The 21,503-nt window shown below is 45.6% G+C and overlaps 1 protein-coding gene across 1 annotated transcript; it reads right to left on the bottom strand.

Moving 5' to 3' along the window:
• Positions 1 to 4,734: 4,734 nt before the first annotated feature.
• Positions 4,735 to 20,058, bottom strand: grid2ipb (glutamate receptor, ionotropic, delta 2 (Grid2) interacting protein, b). Its single transcript, XM_038975444.1, is given in 18 exon segments — positions 4,735 to 4,927; positions 5,039 to 5,203; positions 5,460 to 5,578; positions 5,920 to 6,049; positions 6,367 to 6,453; positions 6,771 to 6,926; positions 7,206 to 7,402; positions 7,692 to 7,769; positions 8,322 to 8,409; positions 8,542 to 8,890; positions 8,999 to 9,372; positions 9,374 to 9,532; positions 10,746 to 11,065; positions 12,988 to 13,139; positions 13,994 to 14,311; positions 14,827 to 14,892; positions 17,941 to 18,030; positions 19,766 to 20,058. Coding segments are annotated over 18 exon segments (3,213 nt in total). The 3' UTR covers positions 4,735 to 4,855.
• Positions 20,059 to 21,503: the final 1,445 nt, after the last annotated feature.

Genomic DNA, 21,503 nt, shown 5'->3' with positions numbered 1-21,503 from the left:
CAGTCAGAGGGTGGCACTAAGACAGCATTGAATGAGCTGTATTCCGCCATTAGCAAACAAGAAAATGCTCACCCAGAGGCGGCGCTCCTAGTAGCCGTGGACTTTAATGCAGGGAAACTTAAATCAGTTTTACCAAATTTCTAACAGTATGTTAAATGTGCAACTAGAGGGGAAAAAACTCTGGACCACCTATACTCCACACACACAGACACATACAAAGCTCTCCCTTGCCCTCCATTTGGCAAATCTGACCATAATTCTATCCTCCTGAATCCTGCTTACAAGCAAAAATTGGAGCAGGAAGCACCAGTGACAACATCAATAAAAAAGTGGTCAGATGAAGTAGATGCTAAGCTACAGGACTGTTTTGCTAGCACAGACTGGAATATGTTTTGGGATTCCTCCGATGGCATTGGGGCGGTAGGTAGCCTAGTGGTGAGAGCATTGGGCCAGTAACCAAAAAGGTTGCTAGATCGAATCACTGAGCTGACAAGGTAAAAAAATATGTCATTCTGCCCCTGAACAAGGCAGTTATCCCGCTGTTCCTAGGTCGTCATTGTAAGTAAGAATTTGTTCTTAACTGACTTGCCTAGTTAAATAAAGGTTAAATAAAAAAAGGAGTACACCACATCAGTCATTGGCTTCATCAATAAGTGCATCGATGACGTCGTCCCCACAGTGACCGTACGTACATACCCCAACCAGAAGCCATGGATTACATGCAACATTTGCACTGAGCTAAATGCTAGAGCTGTCGCTTTCAAGGAGCGGGACTCTAACCCGGAAGCTTGTAAGAAATCCCGCTATGCCCTCCGTCGAACCATCAAACAGGCAAAGCGTCAATACAGGACTAAGATTGAATCATACTACACCGGCTCTGACACTCATCGGATGTGGCAGGGCTTGCAAACCATTACAGACTACAAAGGGAAGCACAGCCGAGAGCTGCCCAGTGACACAAGCCTATCAGACGATCTAAACTACTTCTATGCTCGCTTTGAGGCAAATAACACTGAAACATGCATGAGAGCACCAGCTGTTCCGAAAGACTGTGTGATCACGCTCTCCGCAGCCGATGTAAGATCTTTAAATAGGTCAACATTCACAAGGCCGCAGGGCCAGACGGATTACCAGGACGTGTACTGAGAGCATGCGCTGACCAACTGGCAAGTGTCTTCATTGACATTTTCAACCTCCCCCTGTCCGAGTCTGTAATACCAACATGTTTTAAGCAGACCACCATAGTGCCTGTTCCCAAGAACACTAAGGTAACCTGCCTAAATGACTACCGAACCGTAGCACTCACATCTGTAGCCATGAAGTGCTTTGAAAGGCTGGTGGTCATGGCTCACATCAACACCATTATCCCAGAAACCTTAGACCCACTCCAATTTGCATTCCGCACCAACAGATCCACAGATGATGCAATCTCTATTGCACTCCACACTGCCCTTTCACACCTGGACAAAAGGAACACCTATGTGAGAATGCTTTTTATTGACTACAGCTCAGTGTTCAACACCATAGTGCCCTTAAAGCTCATAAATAAGCTAAGGACCCTGGGACTAAACACCTCCCTCTGCAACTGGATACTGGAATTCCTGACATGCCGCCCCCAGGTGGTAGGGGTAGGTAACAACACATTCACCATGCTTATCCCCAACACAGGGGCCCCTCAGGGGTGAAGGCTCAGTCCCCTCCTGTACTCCCTGTTCACTCATGACTGCACGGCCAGGCACGAATCCAACACCATCATTAAATTTGCCGATGACACAGCACTGGTAGGCCTGATCACTGACAACGACGAGACAGCTTATAGAGAGGGGGTCGGAGACCTGGCCGTGTGGTGCCAGGACAACAACCTCTCCCTCAACGTGATCAAGACAAAGGAGACGATTGTGGACTACAGGAAAAGGAGGACCAAGCACGCCCCCATTCTCATCGACGGGGCTGTAGTGGAGCAGGTTGAGAGCTTCAAGTTCCTTGGTGTGCACATCACCAACAAACTAACATAGTCCAAGCACACCAAGACAGTCGTGAAGATGGCACAACAAAACCTATTCCCCCTCAGGAGACCGAAAAGATTTGGCATGGGTCCTCAGATCCTCAAAATGTTCTACAGCTGCCCCATCGAGAGCATCCTGACTGGTTGCATCACTTCCTGGTATGGCAACTGCTCGGCCTCTGACCGCAAGGCACTACAGAGGGTAGTGTGAACGGCCCAGTACATCACTGGGGCCAAGCTTCCTGCCATCCAGAACCTCTTTACCAGGCGGTGTTGGAGGAAGGCCCTAAAAATTGTCAAAGACTCCAGCCACCCTAGTCATAGACTGTTTTCTCTGCTACCGCACGGCAAGCGGTACCGGAGCGCCAAGTCTAGATCCAAGAGGCTTCTAAACAGCTTCTACCCCCAGGTCATAAGACTCCTGAACTTCTAATCAAATGGCTACCCAGACTATTTGCATTGCCTTTTACACCGCTGCTACTCTGTTGTTGTTCTCTATGCATAGTCACTTCAATAACTCTACTTACATGTACATATTACCTCAACTAACCGGTGCCCCCGCACATTGACTCTGTATCGGTACCCCCCTGTATATAGTCTCGCTATTGTTGATTTACTGCTGCTTTTTAATTACTTGTTACTTTTATCTCTTATTCTTGTCCATATTTTTTGAAACTGCATTGTTGGTTAGGGGCTCGTAAGTAAGCATTTCACCTTAAGGTCTACACCTGTTGTATTCGGCGCATGTGACTAATAAAATTTGATTTGATTTGATGATGGCAAAGGATTTACTGCCATTTTTCTGTTACTATGGCAACTGCATCACCACAAAACAAATTCCACTTTATTTGTGTAACGGATGTGAAATGGCTAGCTAGTTAGCGGGTACGCGCTAGTAGCGTTTCAATCAGTTACGTCACTTGCTCTGAAACCTATTAGTAGTGTTGCCCCTTGCTCTGCAAGGGCCGCGGCCTTTGTGGAGCGATGGGTAACGATGCTTTGTGGGCGACCGTTGTTGATGTGTGCAGAAGGTCCCTGGTTCGCGCCCGTGTCGGGGCGAGGGGACGGTTTAAAAGTTATACTGTTACATTGATGCTGTTGACCCGGATCACTGGTTGCTGCGGAAAAGGAGGAGGTTGAAAGGGGGGTGAGTGTAACGGATGTGAAATGGCTAGCTAGTTAGCGGGTACGCGCTAGTAGCGTTTCAATCAGTTACGTCACTTGCTCTGAAACCTATTAGTAGTGTTGCCCCTTGCTCTGCAAGGGCCGCGGCCTTTGTGGAGCGATGGGTAACGATGCTTCGTGGGCGACCGTTGTTGATGTGTGCAGAGGGTCCCTGGTTCGCGCCCGGGTCGGGGCGAGGGGACGCCATAAAGTTATACTGTTACATTTGGTCCATGATTGTCATTAGTGCCAAAGAAGCTCGAGGGTATCAGGCAGATTTATTTGTCAAGCATTCATGTTTCTTTACAGATCCATAACAAATACAACTGATCCAGAAGCAACCATATGGCCAACATAAAAAGTAAATATTTTTTTAACTATACAAAGTACTCCAATAATATCAATGAAAACATATAAAACACACTTTTACAAAATGAACATTTCAATAAATTAACAATAAACTTCAATCGACCAAATGTTATAATAGGCCTACATTTCAGACCCAATTTGTCAGAATATAATAAAAGTAAACAAATCCAGATATAACACAAAACAACACCTATACAAACATGCAAATGCTCCGGACAGTTGTCAACACTGTACTGCACTAGTGGCAATATTTAAATGTGTTGCAGTGTCTTTTTGAACATGAAGACAAATTGCAAGCCTGGTACGATAGGTCTGTAAATAAATACATCTGTATTTTCATGATGGCAGCTCTGACTGAAATTCCAATGTAAAAAGGAATTATGGAGGGAAAGTAGAAACACGTACAGTATTAAAGAAATACCATCAAAACAGCTTTAAATTAACATCAGAAAAAAAGTGAACATTTGTTCTAAAACAAGACACAAATTCAGGTGAAGTTATGGCAGAGCTGGACGGTTCATCAATAACAACCACAGTGACAGTAAGAGCTGCCTGGACCACTCAATGCTCAAATGGATTGATGTCTTTCCGTTAGCAGCTATCCATATATTAGCCCCAGTGGGTTAACCCTCTTATTTCATGTGGTTCATCACACTGTAAAACACTTCAAACCCGCAGGAGTCTGGCATTATTTTTTGTTTCACCTGCCGAGTGCAACTTTTGAAATGCCAAACGTTAGGATGACTGCAGGTACGTTGGCACCAGAAAGCTTCTAATTTTTAAATAATAATTCACAGTACTATTGTCATGCCAATGTAATGATTCTTGGTAGGTTAATACTGCGTTCTATCATCACATCATCTAAGAGGCAGTGAGTATGTGTGAATGGAATTTGAGTTTCTGTTGTGCACTTTTCAGATCAAGTCCATCTGTAAAAATAGTGCTCAGCTCTAGATAACATTCATATACGTTTGACTATCAGCCATCTAAAATGTAATTTCCATATACATCTATGCTTTACAATTTCAATATAATTTCAATTTCATATAATCCAATATCAAATATATACTCTTATCTAAACATATTCATCTTCATTACTAATTTCTTGTACCACTTGATCTTACCAGGGACAACTGTGGGCCCTAGGGCTCAGAGTTCTTTCTGGTCAGATGACATGGTCAGGAAGAACTCCTGGCCATAGGTCATTCCGCAGTGTTGAAGATCATGTTGTTTGTGTCCCAGTAGCTGTGACTGTTTCTTCGTGTTGTCTTGGCACTTTGGTTGAGGAGAGCAGAGGAGTTATCCAGTCTCTCGTCTCTACCAGGCCAGGGGAGAGGCCACTCTGGGGATACAGGGGTTCTCTGTAGCCTGGGTCTCATTCAGTGCTCTCTGGAAAACATGAACCAATCAAAATCATGCATGAGTCACAGACACACTTGAACGCTGTCAAATTGTACAGTCAGAGACCTATCAAGGGCATCACTATGGCTACCGGCTCACCTCAAACTTGGAAGTAAACTCAGCGAAAATGGCGAAGAAGGCCTCAGTGGAGGTGGCTTTGCTGTCCTCTCCGAAGTAAGAGGCCACCTTAGTGAACTCATCCATGGCTCTCAGCTGCAGAGAGTCCAGAGACTGAACCGCTGGGTGACTGTTCTCCAGGAAGCCCTTTATCTCCAGGGTCAAGGGTAAAACTGTCAAAATGTTAGACCATTTGAAGCACAGTGAAACATTCTGACTAGTAACATCCTGACGACTGTTATGTATGGTGTAATTATATACAATTACAGTGTAATTACTTACTACTAATTACTACAGTGTGTTACTGTGTGGCACACACTAACTATACTGTCTACTATGATTATGTGTGTGTGTGGGAAATGTTCCGTTGTGAAGGGATTTGTTGTTGTTGATAAAAGGATACACTCATGACGGCAGCGAAGTGGTCCTCAGCCGTGGCAGGGATCATCTGACACGCTGTCCTGATGTCCTGGATGGTGGAGTGGAGGTCACCCAGCTCAGCTGTCAGGATTCGCTGATTCACTGCAGAGAAATTTCAATACAAAACCATACAGTATGACTCATATGAGACAAATCCATTGCAAATCCAAGTGTCTAATGCGAATGCCATTCATTATAATGTAATTGCTGTAGTGTTTCAGTCTTATGCGATAACTGCTGTAAGGCATATCGGAATGCTGAAAAGGAACTATCAGGAAACGACCGGGGATTATCAGGAAACTGATAAGAACATGACTTTTAGTACATATTGTGCACTGTGTAAATGTACTAAATTGAACTTATTCATTCTGCTAGTGAACCTCAGAGTCCAGCTGAAGGACGGAGCCAGGTAAAGAACATTGTGTGGTGACTTCTTACTGTACCTTTGGCTGCAAGTGGTACGGTTGCGAGGTCCCTGGCAAAGTTCAGCAGTTCTGGGAAGTGTTGGCATAGCGATTTGGCAAGAATGTGGAGGAAGGTGGATTTACCATCCACTGTTTTAGTGGTGCTGAGCTGTAAGAATTAAGGTGAGATAGGATTTGTCAATAGAAAGCAAAGACAACACAAATACTATAGCGCAGGGGTTCTCAAACCTCTCCTCGGGGACCCCCAGTCGTTCCATGTATTTGAACTATTACACAGCTAGCACACCTGATTCAAATGGTCAACTAATCATCAAGCCCTGACTAGGTGAATCAGGTGACTTAGTTCAGGGTTACAACAAAATTGTGAAATGTTTGGGGGTCCCTGAGAATTAGTTTGAGAACCACTGCTATAGAGGCAAATGGGGCTAAAGCCCAGTCAGCTAGAGCATGAACATCCATCCATACCTCAGTGAGAAAGTTGATCTTAAAGCCAGTGGTTTTGTTTGTCTTGGGTTGACCATTATTCAGGTAATTCCCCATTGCCAGCACAAACTGTCAACAGAAACAGAGGTTTAGAAACAGTAACACAACACGATAACACAACACGATAAAAACATTATGCATACCTCCCAGTCTGTTTCTTATTACCTTATCCTATATGATTTTACAGACAGACAAATCTTCAAAATTGCAATTCTTAACTGAATCATCTTGGGTCTTTGGTCTTAAATCCTCCTGGTTCATTAATAACCTTAGATTTTGACAGCAGGGTACCATAAAGAATATTAAATCAACAGTCGTTTGCCATTTCTCAACCATTAAGCTCCTGTATTCCACTCCCACGGAGCGAGTTACAGTAGTTGTATTACCTCGAGGATCTTGGCCAGTTTCTTGCTGCTCCTGAGTTCCACTGAGGCCTTGTAGATACATTCGTATCCAGCCTTCATCTCCTCTGTCTTCTCCTGCAGGGTCGTCTTAAAATGGAGGCTCCGCAGACGAGTCTTATACTCAGGGACCATCAGCATCTGGGCACACAGATTATGAACTTGAAAAATATTGTTACGATTGCTAGTATAGTAGCATACTACTGTGGTAAACTACTACTATATTATACAGTAAAATACTGAAATAGATATTTTTAAACATTCTAGCCACAGCCTAGACGGATTTTCACTACATCCGCAATAACATCTGTTAAACACGTGTATGTGACAAATAACATTTGATTTGATTTGACTGGACCAATATAGACAACATCCCAATCCACCATTTGGGAAACATTGACACAACAGTGTCTCTGTTACCTGCAGGACAAACTGGTCAGGGTCGCTGAGTTTGGCGGAGTCCTGGTCGAAGCGTTGATACTGTTTGACCTCCTGGTCATCGGGGGCGTAGAGCAGCAGCTGCTTGATGTGGGCCGGCTCTAGCCTGTCTGTGGTCATTGTCATCAGCACCTTACGCAGCTCACCTGGAGACAGCTTCAGGTGGGCGATCAGGATGGCTAAGGAGAGGAGGAATGGAATGGAGGGATGGAGGAGACTAGGTTTATTTTGGGATCTGTCACAAAAGCAACTGATACTCTTCCTGGGGTTCACAGAAAACACACTACAAAACAGTCATTGACAGTCACAGGCCTTCATTGATCAAAAACAACAACAATAACAATACCATTCAACTGCTTCTGTAGAAATCAGAGAACCTGTGTTTGAGCCACGTGGCCATAGAAGGTATGTTCAGATCATTGAGATAAAGGTTCAGATCCCTGGGGGCTACGGCATGGTCATACTCACAGGCGTTGTAGGCCTTCTTATAAGACAGAATCTCCACCACGTCTTTCTTTTTGAAGCTCTCGGGCAGGAAGGCTGGCTCTGGAAGAGAGACTGACACATTTAATCACAGTGTAAGGATGCTGCTCTCCAGGCACCAGAGTTGGAAACACTAACAGGCACTAAAGATGGATGGGTAATGAGAGAAGAGAGGAGAGATAGGATGGGAGGTGGTGCCATATGGATAATGGATTTGATGAGCAGGTGAATGGAGGAGCTTAGTAGACCATGGGACAACTTGGTGAACTGTGAAGGCAAGAACATGGAATATCAGCAATACACTTACACAATGAAACACAAAACAAGCCATGTTGAATTAAGGAATGTGATGTACTCTTACACAACAATGATATAAAATCATTATATTGCATTATATATGCAGGGCTCCCTTGCAAAAGAGACCTTCAATGGGACTCCATGTTAAAATAAATAAATATCAAATCAGAGACAATGACGGTAGAAGGACAATATAAAAAAAATGCATCATAGAGGTGGTTTAACTGGTAAAACAGAAACAGTGATATGAACACATTATATGATAGGACACTACGAGATGAGATGTTTGATGAAAAGAGGTCATAATAAAGAACTTACTGGAACTCTGTTGGGTACCAAAGTGCAGCTCTAGATCGAGGTACTTCACCATGTCACTCAGTTTGTCATAGTCAGGGTCCTCTCCAAGCTAAAGCAGACAAAGTACCTGTCAATGCATGTCTGAACAAAACAACAACAACAGTACTGATTCCAGGTTCAGGGTTAATATAATAGACTCCACACGTACCTGTCCCCAGATGGTCCCCTCAGAGTTCTCTACCTGCTCCCAGCGTAGCCTCTTGACACTCATGTGGTTGGTGTCCCCAGCACAGGGACTGGAATTGGGCAGTGGAGGCGGGTCGCACGGGGGCGGCAGTGGTGGAGGGGGTGGTGGGGGCACCTTGTGTTTCTGGAGCTCTGACACTGAGATAGGGGTCTCGTAGGTCTTTGAGTGAGGGGGCTGGGGAAGGTGACTCTGGGGCTGGGACAGGTGAGGGGCCTGGGGGGGGTGACTCTGGGGCTGGGACAGGTGAGGGGCCTGGGGGGGGTGACTCTGGGGCTGGGACAGGTGAAGAGGCTGGGGAGGGTGACTCTGGGGCTGGGACAGGTGTGGGGGCTGGGGGGGCAGGCTGTGACTCAGCTGGGGCTGGTAGGGCTGGTGGCTCAGCAGGGGCTGGTAGGGCTGGTGGTGAAGCTGGTGGTGCCTCTGGAGGGCGAGCTGGCTTTGCCTGTTGGGCTGAGGGGAGGGCTGGGGACACAGGATGGGCTGGGTCAGTGGCTGAGGCTGGCTGGCCTGGCGGGGCAGGTTCCTGGGGCGAGAGGGCTGGGGAGAGTAGCAAGGGGCCAGGGGGAGAGTCATCTGGGGTGCTTGGTGGTGGAAACGGCCCTGTAGTTCATCCCTGGTCGGCAGCACCTTGTGTAGGGTCGGCCTGTTGTACGTGAAGGTCCGTGGAGGGGGCGGGGGAGGGGGGATGATTGGGTGCTGCGGCTGGAAGGACATGCGCGCCCGGGGGATGTGTTCGGGGGAAAAGTGAGAGAGGACCGAGGTAATGGGGAGGGGGTCGGAGAAGCCGAAGGGTGGCGGGGGTAGGGGGGGTGGGGAAGGGCGGGGGCGGTGGGGCGCTCTGGGGGGGCGGGGGGATGGGGATGTGTTCTGACCCGGAGGAGTAGGTGAGGGAGGTGGCGTCATCGTTGCTGCTGATGTCCTCACTGCTGGCACTGCTCAGCTGACGGGGGAGGTAGCTCACTTCCTGCTCATCCTGGAAACTCATCTGGACACAGCAGATAATCATCATTCTCATACTTTATAATTAGACACACCATGTCATCTGATTTACATATTATAACCTTATACAGTTTTCAGAAACCTTACAATCAGACGCACACATACTGTATAATCTGATGGTCATTTTATCACTGTATACATCCTGAATAGTCTGCACACACCTTATAATCAACCTTTATTGTACGACGATAATGTATCTAATAATTTCCTGGAAACAATGGAAACCAACTCCATAAATACTGTATCTGTCGACGCAATAACAACTTCACATACTGTACCGTCTGTATCTTATTCATAAACATTGGATTTACTACACTGTAGATACTTAAATAACTTGTTGTACATAACTGTTTCTTCACTCAATAACACTACTGTAGGCACAGATGACCTGTTGGCAAATTTGATCTGGTATCATTAACATTTCACACCAATTCTCTTAGAGCGCACATTGTCTAATTGTGACTCTCTGGCTCTCTCACCTCCTCACAGTGACTATCTCTTCATATACTGTCTCTGTCTCTCACCTCCTCACAGTGACTATCTCTTCATATACTGTCTCTGTCTCTCAACTCCTCACAGTGACTATCTCTTCATCTACTGTCTCTGTCTCTCACCTCCTCACAGTGACTATCTCTTCATATACTGTCTCTGTCCTTCAACTCCTCACAGTGACTATCTCTTCATCTACTGTCTCTGTCTCTCAACTCCTCACAGTGACTATCTCTTCATATACTGTCTCTGTCCTTCAACTCCTCACAGTGACTATCTCTTCATCTACTGTCTCTGTCTCTCAACTCCTCACAGTGACTATCTCTTCATCTACTGTCTCTGTCTCTCACCTCCTCACAGTGACTATCTCTTCATATACTGTCTCTGTCCTTCAACTCCTCACAGTGACTATCTCTTCATCTACTGTCTCTGTCTCTCAACTCCTCACAGTGACTATCTCTTCATCTACTGTCTCTGTCTCTCAACTCCTCACAGTGACTATCTCTTCATCTACTGTCTCTGTCTCTCAACTCCTCACAGTGACTATCTCTTCATCTACTGTCTCTGTCTCTCACCTCCTCACAGTGACTATCTCTTCATCTACTGTCTCTGTCTCTCACCTCCTCACAGGGACTATCTCTTCATATACTGTCTCTGTCTCTCAACTCCTCACAGTGACTAAACCTTCATCTACTGTCTCTGTCTCTCACCTCCTCATAATCGTTCTCTCCAGGGAGGAAGTTATCCACCAGAGTGACACGGTGTCCCAGCTGTTCGCTCAGAGCGTCCAGGAACTTGTCCGTGTCCCTGCTCCGGGGGGGTCTGGAGAAGGTGAAGAGCTTCCTGCGTCTGGACAGGGGGCTGGTGGGGTCGTCAGAGTGCTGGGGAGATGGAGGGGGGCTCTCCAGGCTCACGTAAGGGTTGGAGTCAACGCTGCCAGGAGACGGGGTGGTTCCCTCATGATAGAACTCATACAGAGGGTCGGGCAGAGGTTCCTTCCATGTCAGAGACAGACCTGATTTACGGTTCCCTGTGGGGGGGAGAAGAAACGCTGCATTATTTCAAAGATATCTAACAGAGGACTTTGTGACTCAGCGTTTTATTTGGTTTAAATAAAACTTGACCCACATGGCAGCTGTTTGTTCAATTTACTCTAAAGAAGTCTCTTAAAACCAGATGGGTTCCATCTTAAATGATCTCATGTGTCATCCTTAAAGCGAGCATGAGTGACAACGTTAATGATGATGTTGTTGTAACCTTTATGATATACTGACCATTGGCTTCAAGTGGTTGCCATGTCAACGGTGTGGGTGTGTGTGTGTGTGTGTGTGTGAGTCTGTGTTACCTGTGCTACCTTGACTGAGGGAGGAGCGAGCAGGAGACTGGCCATAGGCGTCAGTCTGTCCCAGCTCCTCAAAGTCTGGTAGGGTCAGTGGAGAGCAACGACTGTGACTCTGTTGCATGGCCTTCATGGCATTCTTCCCTGTGTACACACTTTCCAGCTCTGTGTACACTCCTGACATCTAGGGGTCGTAGGGGGTGTGAGCAGGCCGTTAGCACAAAGCACTAGGAACTCTTTATCACAAGGTCTGCTTATAAACTCTTTATGAATCATTACTAGATCGTTTGTTAACCATTATTAACATTGAGTAAAAATCCTAAACAACATGCGTCATATTTGTCTTTTTAAATGTTAACATACTGTAACTATGTAATACTATTTACAGACAGTTCGTGAGCAGACGTCCAGATAAAGTGTTTCCCAAAGCACTGGTAAAAGCATTGCAGTACAGCAGAGCCCTGTAAGTATTTCTCTTTATAAATAGATGGCTCATAATTAGCACCGCTGGCTCTGCATGGCTGACCATTGTGTTGCAGTTTTATACCCACGTGATTCAGGTCAGGGGACTCTGGGAAGGAGGTGCCGTCTCCACACTGTCTCTCTCCAGGTGTCCCACTCCCTGGTGCATCCACATGTATCCCTGCGTCCACATGAAGGGACAAACAGTCATGAGGATCCACCTCCTCTCAAGCCCAGAGAGGAGGGGAGACAGCACGAGACAGCAGGAGACAGCAGGAAGCGGCATAATGTCCTTAACAGCATGGAGAAGCGACAGAGGCCTAGTGCATTTTGAGCTATGGGCTGGATCCTAACTTGAGATTTACTGTGCACTACACAGTACACCCGTAACTTGAATTTCTGTACAAATCTCCCATTGGCGTCAATGTGAGGTTTATGCTAAATTCCAAGTTACTGTAGGCATTTCTCAAGTTAGGATTTGGCCCTATGAGAGTAAAGATGGGCTTAATGCAATACTTGGCTTGGATAGATGTTCTCTGTTAGAAGCAGCAAGTCAACCCTCAGCCCTGGAGTGGCTAGTTGAGATGAAACCCTTCCAATCAAGGACAAGAACAAATAGTTGTTGAGCTGATCACATTCGTACCCATTCCCAGGTGTGTTCCGATGATGCAGTCGTCAGAGCTCCTCTCCCGTACGTTGCCTCTGTAGGAGGTACCTGACACACGCACTGAGCTGCTCCTCCTGTGGTGCTCCTGTCCTGCACCTGGCTCTGGCTCAGGCTCTGCTGCTGCATACACACACACACACACAAACACATGCATGCACGCACACACACAGAGAGAAAGAGAGAAGAATTCAAATGAATTAGAATGACAGGAGGAAATATCTAAGAACATCCCACCGAACAATAAATATATTCTCTAGTTGTCAGCTATTTTCATTGTAACATCTAGTTGTCTACGTTTTTGCCTCTGCAAAGCCTTGCCTGTAAAGATGCAAAGCAATCTTCCACTATGAAAGACAAAACATTATATAAAATCTAAACCGGTGAGAGACCCCACATCCACAGAGACCCCACATCTAACTCAACTCACTCACACACAACAGACCCAACCAAGCAGGCAGAGAGATGTTGCTAATGGCTAACCCACCTGCGGTCTTGAAGCCCAGGAAGCGTGAGATCTTGCTCTGACAGTGTTCCTGCTCCTCGTAGGTCAGCAGCTGGTAGATGAACTGCCAGATCACCTGCTTGGCTGGAGTGTCCAACACCGGGAACACATCAACAATCAGGGTGTCCACGTTCCTGAACACATACAATGAAGAAGTCACTATTTTAGATACTTCTGAACAACACAGACAAAAAAAATCGAAATCTGACCTTTTTGTTGCTACAAAAAGTATTTTAAAACATGCTAAAATAAAAATAAATAAAAAACTCAAGCACACGGGTAATATTCATTCTTCCATTAATTGAATAGATATTTGAACCAATGTTTCATCAGGGTATTGGGGAGGTACAACTCAACTCCTACCAGTGTGCTGGAGTTTTTCTTCTTTTTATTATTAAGAATACTTTTTTCCCATGCACCTGGTAGCTTGTTAACGTGTGCAAGTTCACTTTCTCAGACATGCTCAAATAAAAGTATCAAAAGAAAATCCTACTTTCGAAAAGGTTTATTGCTATTCAGTAACGTTGATAGGGAATTTGTCTTGGTGACTCTTTGATTCTGTACTCTGTAAAATAACATGTATTGCTTTAGATTAGACAAGTTTACCATTATATAATGTATATAATTATATAATTTACATTTAGTGCATGTAATAAGATGTAATGAACCATATTAGGATTCAAGCAGATTATTGAGGGGTAGGATGTTATTTGGAAGGGAACTGTTAGATTATGTTTCTGTAACTCTCCTTTAGGGTAGGTAAACATAAAATGTATGTAATATTTACTATTGATGTGTGAGCCATTTCAAATGTATAAATCATCATTCCTGACATTTGAAAAGAGATAAAATACCTTTATCTCTCTTTCCTCTCTCTCTCTCTCTCTCTCTCTCTCTCTCTCTCTCTCTCTCTATCTCTCTCTTTCTATCTCTCTCTCCTACTTCCTCTCCATCCTCTAATACCCCCCCCCCCCCCCCCCCCCCCCACCTGTGTTGGAAGAAGGTCTCCAGGGCCTTGCAAATGGTGTATCTCTCCTGTACGGTGAGCAGGTGATCCAGCTGCTGGCTAAAGGTACGTCCGTGGACCCTGATGCTGGGGGGGAGGATCTCAGCCACCCACTGTAGGGAGCTGAGGGGGACCGGGGAGCGGGACCTTGGGGCCACTGAAGGGGCCACGCTTGGGGAAGTGTCCTCCTGGTCCCCCTGGTCAGGGAGGGAGTAACCAGAGGGGCCGCTTTCCACCACCAGGGTTGGCATGGCACCACTGCCCTGCAGCATGGACACCACCTTCTCATGGGAACAGTTCCTGAAGACTCACACACACACACACACAGTCACTGTCAGTAATAAAATCAATGTGGACACGATCTTGCAAGGATTTTGTCATTGGACTACCTCCTACAGACACTGAAAAGTACATAGAGTTACTATCTACAGTATTCAGTAGTGCGCTCTACTACTCACCCATGTGACCCATAGTTTACATGGTTACTAGGGTGGTATAATGAGGTATTTGTGGGTGATACTGTGGGTGATATTGTGCTATGGGTGGTGAAATATTGTCAGAGCCCTCCTGAACAAATGTGATTCCAGCCAGGCTGTGTTCTAATGGGCACTCCTACACTTCTTCATGATCAGAATAAAAAGGAAAAATAAGTCAGTTTAAAGGGCGTAAAAGGACTTCCCACAAGAAGTTTTCTCAAATACCATTCCACACACACATCCACGCATGTGCGTGCACACAGAAACACACCAGCCCAGCTTGACTCACTCTCTTGTGTGCATCATAAGGTAAAGTAAAGTCATAACAGGTTTGTGTACCTCATGTCCAGCCCATTGAGGAAAAGGATACGGTCGCCTGGTTTGAGACCACAGTCTTCAGCAGGGCTGTCTGAAGAGAGACAAGGGGATGAGAGTCAGAGAGAAAAGGAGGGAAGACACATAACAATCCATGATGATACGCAAAAACATAACATTTATAAAAGCCTCATTAATCAAATCAGTACGGGGTATTTGACTGTTGTTGTGTTTATGCACCATGTGTTGTCTGATGTATTGGGTTATGCTGGTAGGCCTTTAGGAACCAATTTAGCATAATATTATTATCTATCGTTCTTAAGTAGGTGTACAGTACCACATGGCCATGCAGGCTCTCTGACACGAGACAGTGTGTTCTTATGGATGCCTGTACATCACGATCTTATCTCATCCACCCACAGCATCTCCATATACAGCTGTCCTGAGTCAGTGAGTAACTTACTGCTGACCTCTGCTCAGATCTGTAGTGGGTGGACGGCATCATATATACACACACACACACACACACACACACACACACACACACCTCCCTCGCCTCAGCCCTGACAAAGATGAGCATCCGGTAAACCCCATATTATTATACTCTGGTACAACATTTGACATTTTAGTAATTTAGCAGACACTCTTATCCAGAGCAATTGGAGTTAAGTAACTTGCTCAAGGGCATATCAACAGATTTTTCAACTAGTTGGCTTGGAGATTTGAACCAGCTACCTTTCGGTTTCTGGCCCTGTACAGTGGGTGGATGTTGGACAATGTGTACTTAACAAATACAATTTGATTTGATTAGCTATTGACTCAGAGACACGCCTCCACCTCCTGAAACATACTGTATATTCAGGTAACACCCCTCTAGATCAGATCACCCCAACAACAACCTCCACTACTGTCCACAGCATCCCCAACACCTAACAACCTCCACTACTGGCCACAGCATCCCAAACACCTAACAACCTCCACTACTGACCACAGCATCCCCAACATCTAACAACCTCCACTACTGACCACAGCATCCAAAACACCTAACAACCTCCACTACTGACCACAGCATCCCCAACACCTAACAACCTCCACTACTGACCACAGCATCCCCAACACCTAACAACCTCCACTACTGTCCACAGCATCCCCAACACCTAACAACCTCCACTACTGACCACAGCATCCCCAACACCTAACAACCTCCACTACTGACCACAGCATCCCCAACACCTAACAACCTCCACTACTGTCCACAGCATCCCCAACACCTAACAACCTCCACTACTGACCACAGCATCCCAAACACCTAACAACCTCCACTACTGACCACAGCATCCCAAACACCTAACAACCTCCACTACTGACCACAGCATCCCAAACACCTAACAACCTCCACTACTGACCACAGCATCCAAAACACCTAACAACCTCCACTACTGATCACAGCATCCCCAACACCTAACAACCTCCACTACTGACCACAGCATCCCCAACACCTAACAACCTCCACTACTGACCACAGCATCCCCAACACCTAACAACCTCCACTACTGACCACAGCATCCCCAACACCTAACAACCTCCACTACTGACCACAGCATCCCAAACACCTAACAACCTCCACTACTGACCACAGCACCCCCAACACCTAACAACCTCCACTACTGACCACAGCATCCCCAACACCTAACAACCTCCACTACTGACCACAGCATCCAAAACACCTAACAACCTCCACTACTGACCATACCATCCCAAACACCTAACAACCTCCACTACTGACCACAGCATCCCCAACACCTAACAACCTCCACTACTGACCACAGCATCCAAAACACCTAACAACCTCCACTACTGACCACAGCATCCCAAACACCTAACAACCTCCACTACTGACCACAGCATCCAAAACACCAAACAACCTCCACTACTGACCATACCATCCCAAACACCTAACAACCTCCACTACTGACCACAGCATCCCAAACACCTAACAACCTCCACTACTGACCACAGCATCCCAAACACCTAACAACCTCCACTACTGACCACAGCATCCCAAACACCTAACAACCTCCACTACTGACCACAGCATCCCCAACACCTAACAACCTCCACTACTGACCACAGCATCCCCAACACCTAACAACCTCCACTACTGACCACAGCACCCCCAACACCTAACAACCTCCACTACTGACCACAGCATCCCCAACACCTAACAACCTCCACTACTGACCACAGCATCCCCAACACCTAACAACCTCCACTACTGACCACAGCATCCCCAACACCTAACAACCTCCACTACTGACCACAGCATCCCCAACACCTAACAACCTCCACTACTGACCACAGCATCCCCAACACCTAACAACCTCCACTACTGTCCACAGCATCCCCAACACCTAACAACCTCCACTACTGACCACAGCATCCCAAACACCTAACAACCTCCACTACTGACCACAGCACCCCCAACACCTAACAACCTCCACTACTGACCACAGCATCCCCAACACCTAACAACCTCCACTACTTACCACAGCATCCAAAACACCTAACAACCTCCACTACTGACCACAGCATCCCCAACACCTAACAACCTCCACTACTGACCACAGCATCCCCAACACCTAACAACCTCCACTACTGTCCACAGCATCCCCAACACCTAACAACCTCCACTACTGACCACAGCATCCAAAACACCTAACAACCTCCACTACTGATCACAGCATCCCAAACACCTAACAACATCCACTACTGACCACAGCATCCCCAACACCTAACAACCTCCACTACTGACCACAGCATCCCCAACACCTAACAACCTCCACTACTGACCACAGCATCCCCAACACCTAACAACCTCCACTACTGACCACAGCATCCCACTTGCCCAGCATCCCAATGACTTGCCTAGTTAAATAAAGGTTAAATAAATAAATACATAAAATACTGATCACAGCATCCCAAACACATAACACCCACTACTGACTACAGCATCCCCAACAGCCAACAACACCCACCTGATACCAGCCCAGTACAATACAGTGTTACCCAACACAAAACATAGAACTTCATCCACCCAACGCACCACATAGAGAAGTGTAATCAGCAGTGCGTCATAACTTACCTGGGATGACAGAGTCGATACAGACAGGGGCATGCCCCCTCAGGGTGAACCCAAAACTCTTCTTCCCTCTGTAAACCCTTACTGTCCTAGGAGGAGCACGGAGGCTGAGGGAACATTACAAAGTGTCTATTATTTTCTGTCAGAACATACATTTGTATACATTTTTACAGTAGAAGTAGTAAAAGATATGGTTGTAACATTATAGTTGTAATATTTCAGGAACTACATTACTACCTTTGTTGTGTACTGATGTTTTATCAATGGGCTTTCAGCAGCTTTCAACTGTATTTATCAAGTACTACTGGGTGTTTAGAATAGCCTAGCATTCTCAACAGTAAATAACAATTCTACAGGGATTTCATATTATCATGCCCACATCACGCTGTCTGTTATGTAACTATATTGTTATGTAACTTGAACAATAAAGGAATGTGAATGAGTAAAAAATAAACAGCAGCTAGTGTGTCCAGTAGGAATACCACATAACAGGTGTAACTTCCAGCTCAGACAGTGATGCCTCTGTTCCCTGGCTCCCAGAAAGAAGCATTATCATCAAAGACTGGGATGGAGATATCACAGTTGCCATGGAAACTACTCAAGGCAACATCATATATATAAACAGAGTTCCATAAAATCAAATCAAATCCAATTTATTTATACAGCCCTTCGTACATCAGCTGATATCTCAAAGTGCTGTACAGAAACCCAGCCTAAAACCCCAAACAGCAAGCAATGCAGGTGTAGAAGCACGGTGGCTAGGAAAAACTCCCTAGAAAGGCTAAAACCTAGGAAGAAACCTAGAGAGGAACCAGGCTATGAGGGGTGGCCAGTCCTCTTCTGGCTGTGCCGGGTGGAGATTATAACAGAAGAAGGAGAGGAGAGGAAACGGATAAAATCCACTATTTGATTGTCTTTATGCTTGTTATGTAAGACGGGACAGATGAAAAGTATTCAAATAGGTTTTTAGAGTACTGTACTGTGCTATACGTACAGAGACACAGAGGGTAGGCTCGGCACTGCAAAGCACTGGGGATAAGAAACTGGTGGGTTAGAAAAGGTGAAGAAAACAGATCTCATCTCTCCCCTCATCTACCATTTGTACTTTATATACATCAGTACCATTCCATAACCCAAGAAGCAGCACAGAAGAGGAGCTAAAAACATGATGTTGATGATTCAATTAACAATCAATCAAGTAACCTATCATCACAGGAGATTTCAATATTGCTCTATTCACTATTCCATATTGACTTGAAACCTTACCCCTCGAAAGGCAGTTTACCATAAATAATGGTAGATGATTACACAGGACATATTCCAACATGCTGCTCATTAGGATATAGGCCATGGGGAGGGGAGGGGGCTGTTGGTAAAACATGGACTTGAGTCTACTGCAAAGTATATCTGTAAAACTGGAATGGAGTGAGCTACTGTATGGCTTGAGCTGAGTCTGCTGTATGGTACTGACTTTCTGAGTCATAATCTTAATTCCTCCATGTTATTATAGGTTGGACACTGAAAGCTATAATCGTTATAATATTAGGTGAGTAAACAAACTCAATGGTTAACAGACACTGTTCCCTAATCAACAGGTGCTTCCAAATCATCTATCAACAAACATCACATTTAAACATTTAGAGAATTACCCAGATGTTACCCAGCGGGTTGGAACACTTATTTTAAAAATGTCATTCAGTAGTAATTTTAAGTCCAATATATGTCCATTATTTCCAGCTCCAACCACACAAACAGCATATTCAAAATCTTCTCTCTCTCAGGTGAGTGGGAGTCATAGCTAAATACACCATACTGTATACTAACCTCTGATTGGCTCCTGATTGATGCACAGGTATGCCCGACATAGACTTCCTGTACCCCCTCTCTCCTCTCTCCTTTCCCCCTCCGTCCTCCCCGGGGTCCCGGGGTACTGAGCTGGCCCGTTTGGAGCCGTAGTGGCGGTCGGGGTGGTCCTCGCTGCGGCTACGTCTCAGACGGCCCTGTGGGCCCGGCTCGCTGATGCTCTTACTGCGACAGATCCTCTGGATCAGGCTCTGGGAAACGGCCTCGTCAAACCGCTGCCGGTGCTTCTTGGGGATGAAGATCCTGGTGAACATGGTGAGAGAGGGACCAGCATGTAAAGAGGAAGAGAAAGTAGGGGGAAGGGTGGAGAGGTGGATGGGTGGAGTTCCCCCTGGATCCAAGGGGCTACCACCAGGTAGACCTCAGCAGTCACCCCTCAACAGTCTGTCACCTCTGCCCAGAGGAATCAGAGATGATGAAGACAGAGATTATGTAGATCTCCGGGAATCAGAAGGTGTTACTAGATACCTCAGTAGTCTGTATCAACTCTGGTGCCCAAAACCACACCACGCATACCAAAGCCCTGATCTGAGATTCAGAGGAAAAAGTCAGAGCTAGAACTGAGAAACAAGCATCCAGGTTGGAGAAGAAAATTCACGCAGCTGAATACATATCACTGTTGACTTGGTGAAAGAGAATCATCATAAAACATACTTAGAAATCCATAGATTGACGAGAAACAAAACAAACGCACTTCTTCTAAAAAGTCGCTGTGTTTCCATTTAGTCGCTGTAGTCCATGGATAAAGAAGAGAAGTGAAGGTTGGATAGCGAGAAAGAGGGAGAGAGATGTCTATAGAGCTAGTCAGTGAGCCAGCCCTCTGTGCAGTGGCGTCATTTGCTACAGTGTGGATTCACTCTGCTGCAGATACCAACACAGAAACAGCAAAGGTGTGGGAGTCAGCAATATATTACTCTATCACTTTTCTCTCCATTTCTCCCTCTCTTGCTCTCCCTCTTTCTGTCATCTATCTATCTATCTGCCTGCCTGCCTATCTATCTGAGGAGCAGAACAATAGCTTTTCTGAGCATCTCTAGGAACTGTGGGATTCTCAGAGGGAGAATGATATGAGGTGAAGGATTATCATCTTCTCATCATGTAGACAACCACACTGATCAAAGCCATTGTCTTGTCTGTCTTTAATAACATAACCAAGATAACAGCAGTATGGTGTTATTTAATCAGAGAACTAATTGTTTGCTAATTGAAGATATAAAACATACGGTTCATTACAGCAATTGTGACACAGATGTAAAAGCAACAGCTGATGATGAAAACAACACACACACACACACACACACACACACACACACACACACACACACACACACACACACACACACACACACACACACACACACACACACACACACACACACACACACACACAAACACACACACAGACACCACACGCACACACACACAGAGGGCAGCGGACAGCTGGTTTAAACAGGAACGGTGTGTATGCATTAGCAAATTAGAACTGATGAACAACATTGCATTAATACAGATGGAATTGTTTATGGGAATTAAAACAAATGCTCCCAATTAACACATCATCCAATACAGTGTCACGTCCTGACCTTAGAGATCCTTTTATTCTCTATTTTGGTTAGGTCAGGGTGTGACTAGGGTGGGCAATCTAGTTTTCCTATTTCTTTGTTTGGCCTGGTAGGGTTCCCAATCAGAGGCAGCTGTC

The sequence above is a fragment of the Salvelinus namaycush genome, chromosome 35 (genome assembly GCF_016432855.1).
Source record: "Salvelinus namaycush isolate Seneca chromosome 35, SaNama_1.0, whole genome shotgun sequence".
NCBI lineage: Eukaryota > Metazoa > Chordata > Actinopteri > Salmoniformes > Salmonidae > Salvelinus > Salvelinus namaycush.
This window is presented reverse-complemented; position numbering and strand designations above follow the sequence as displayed.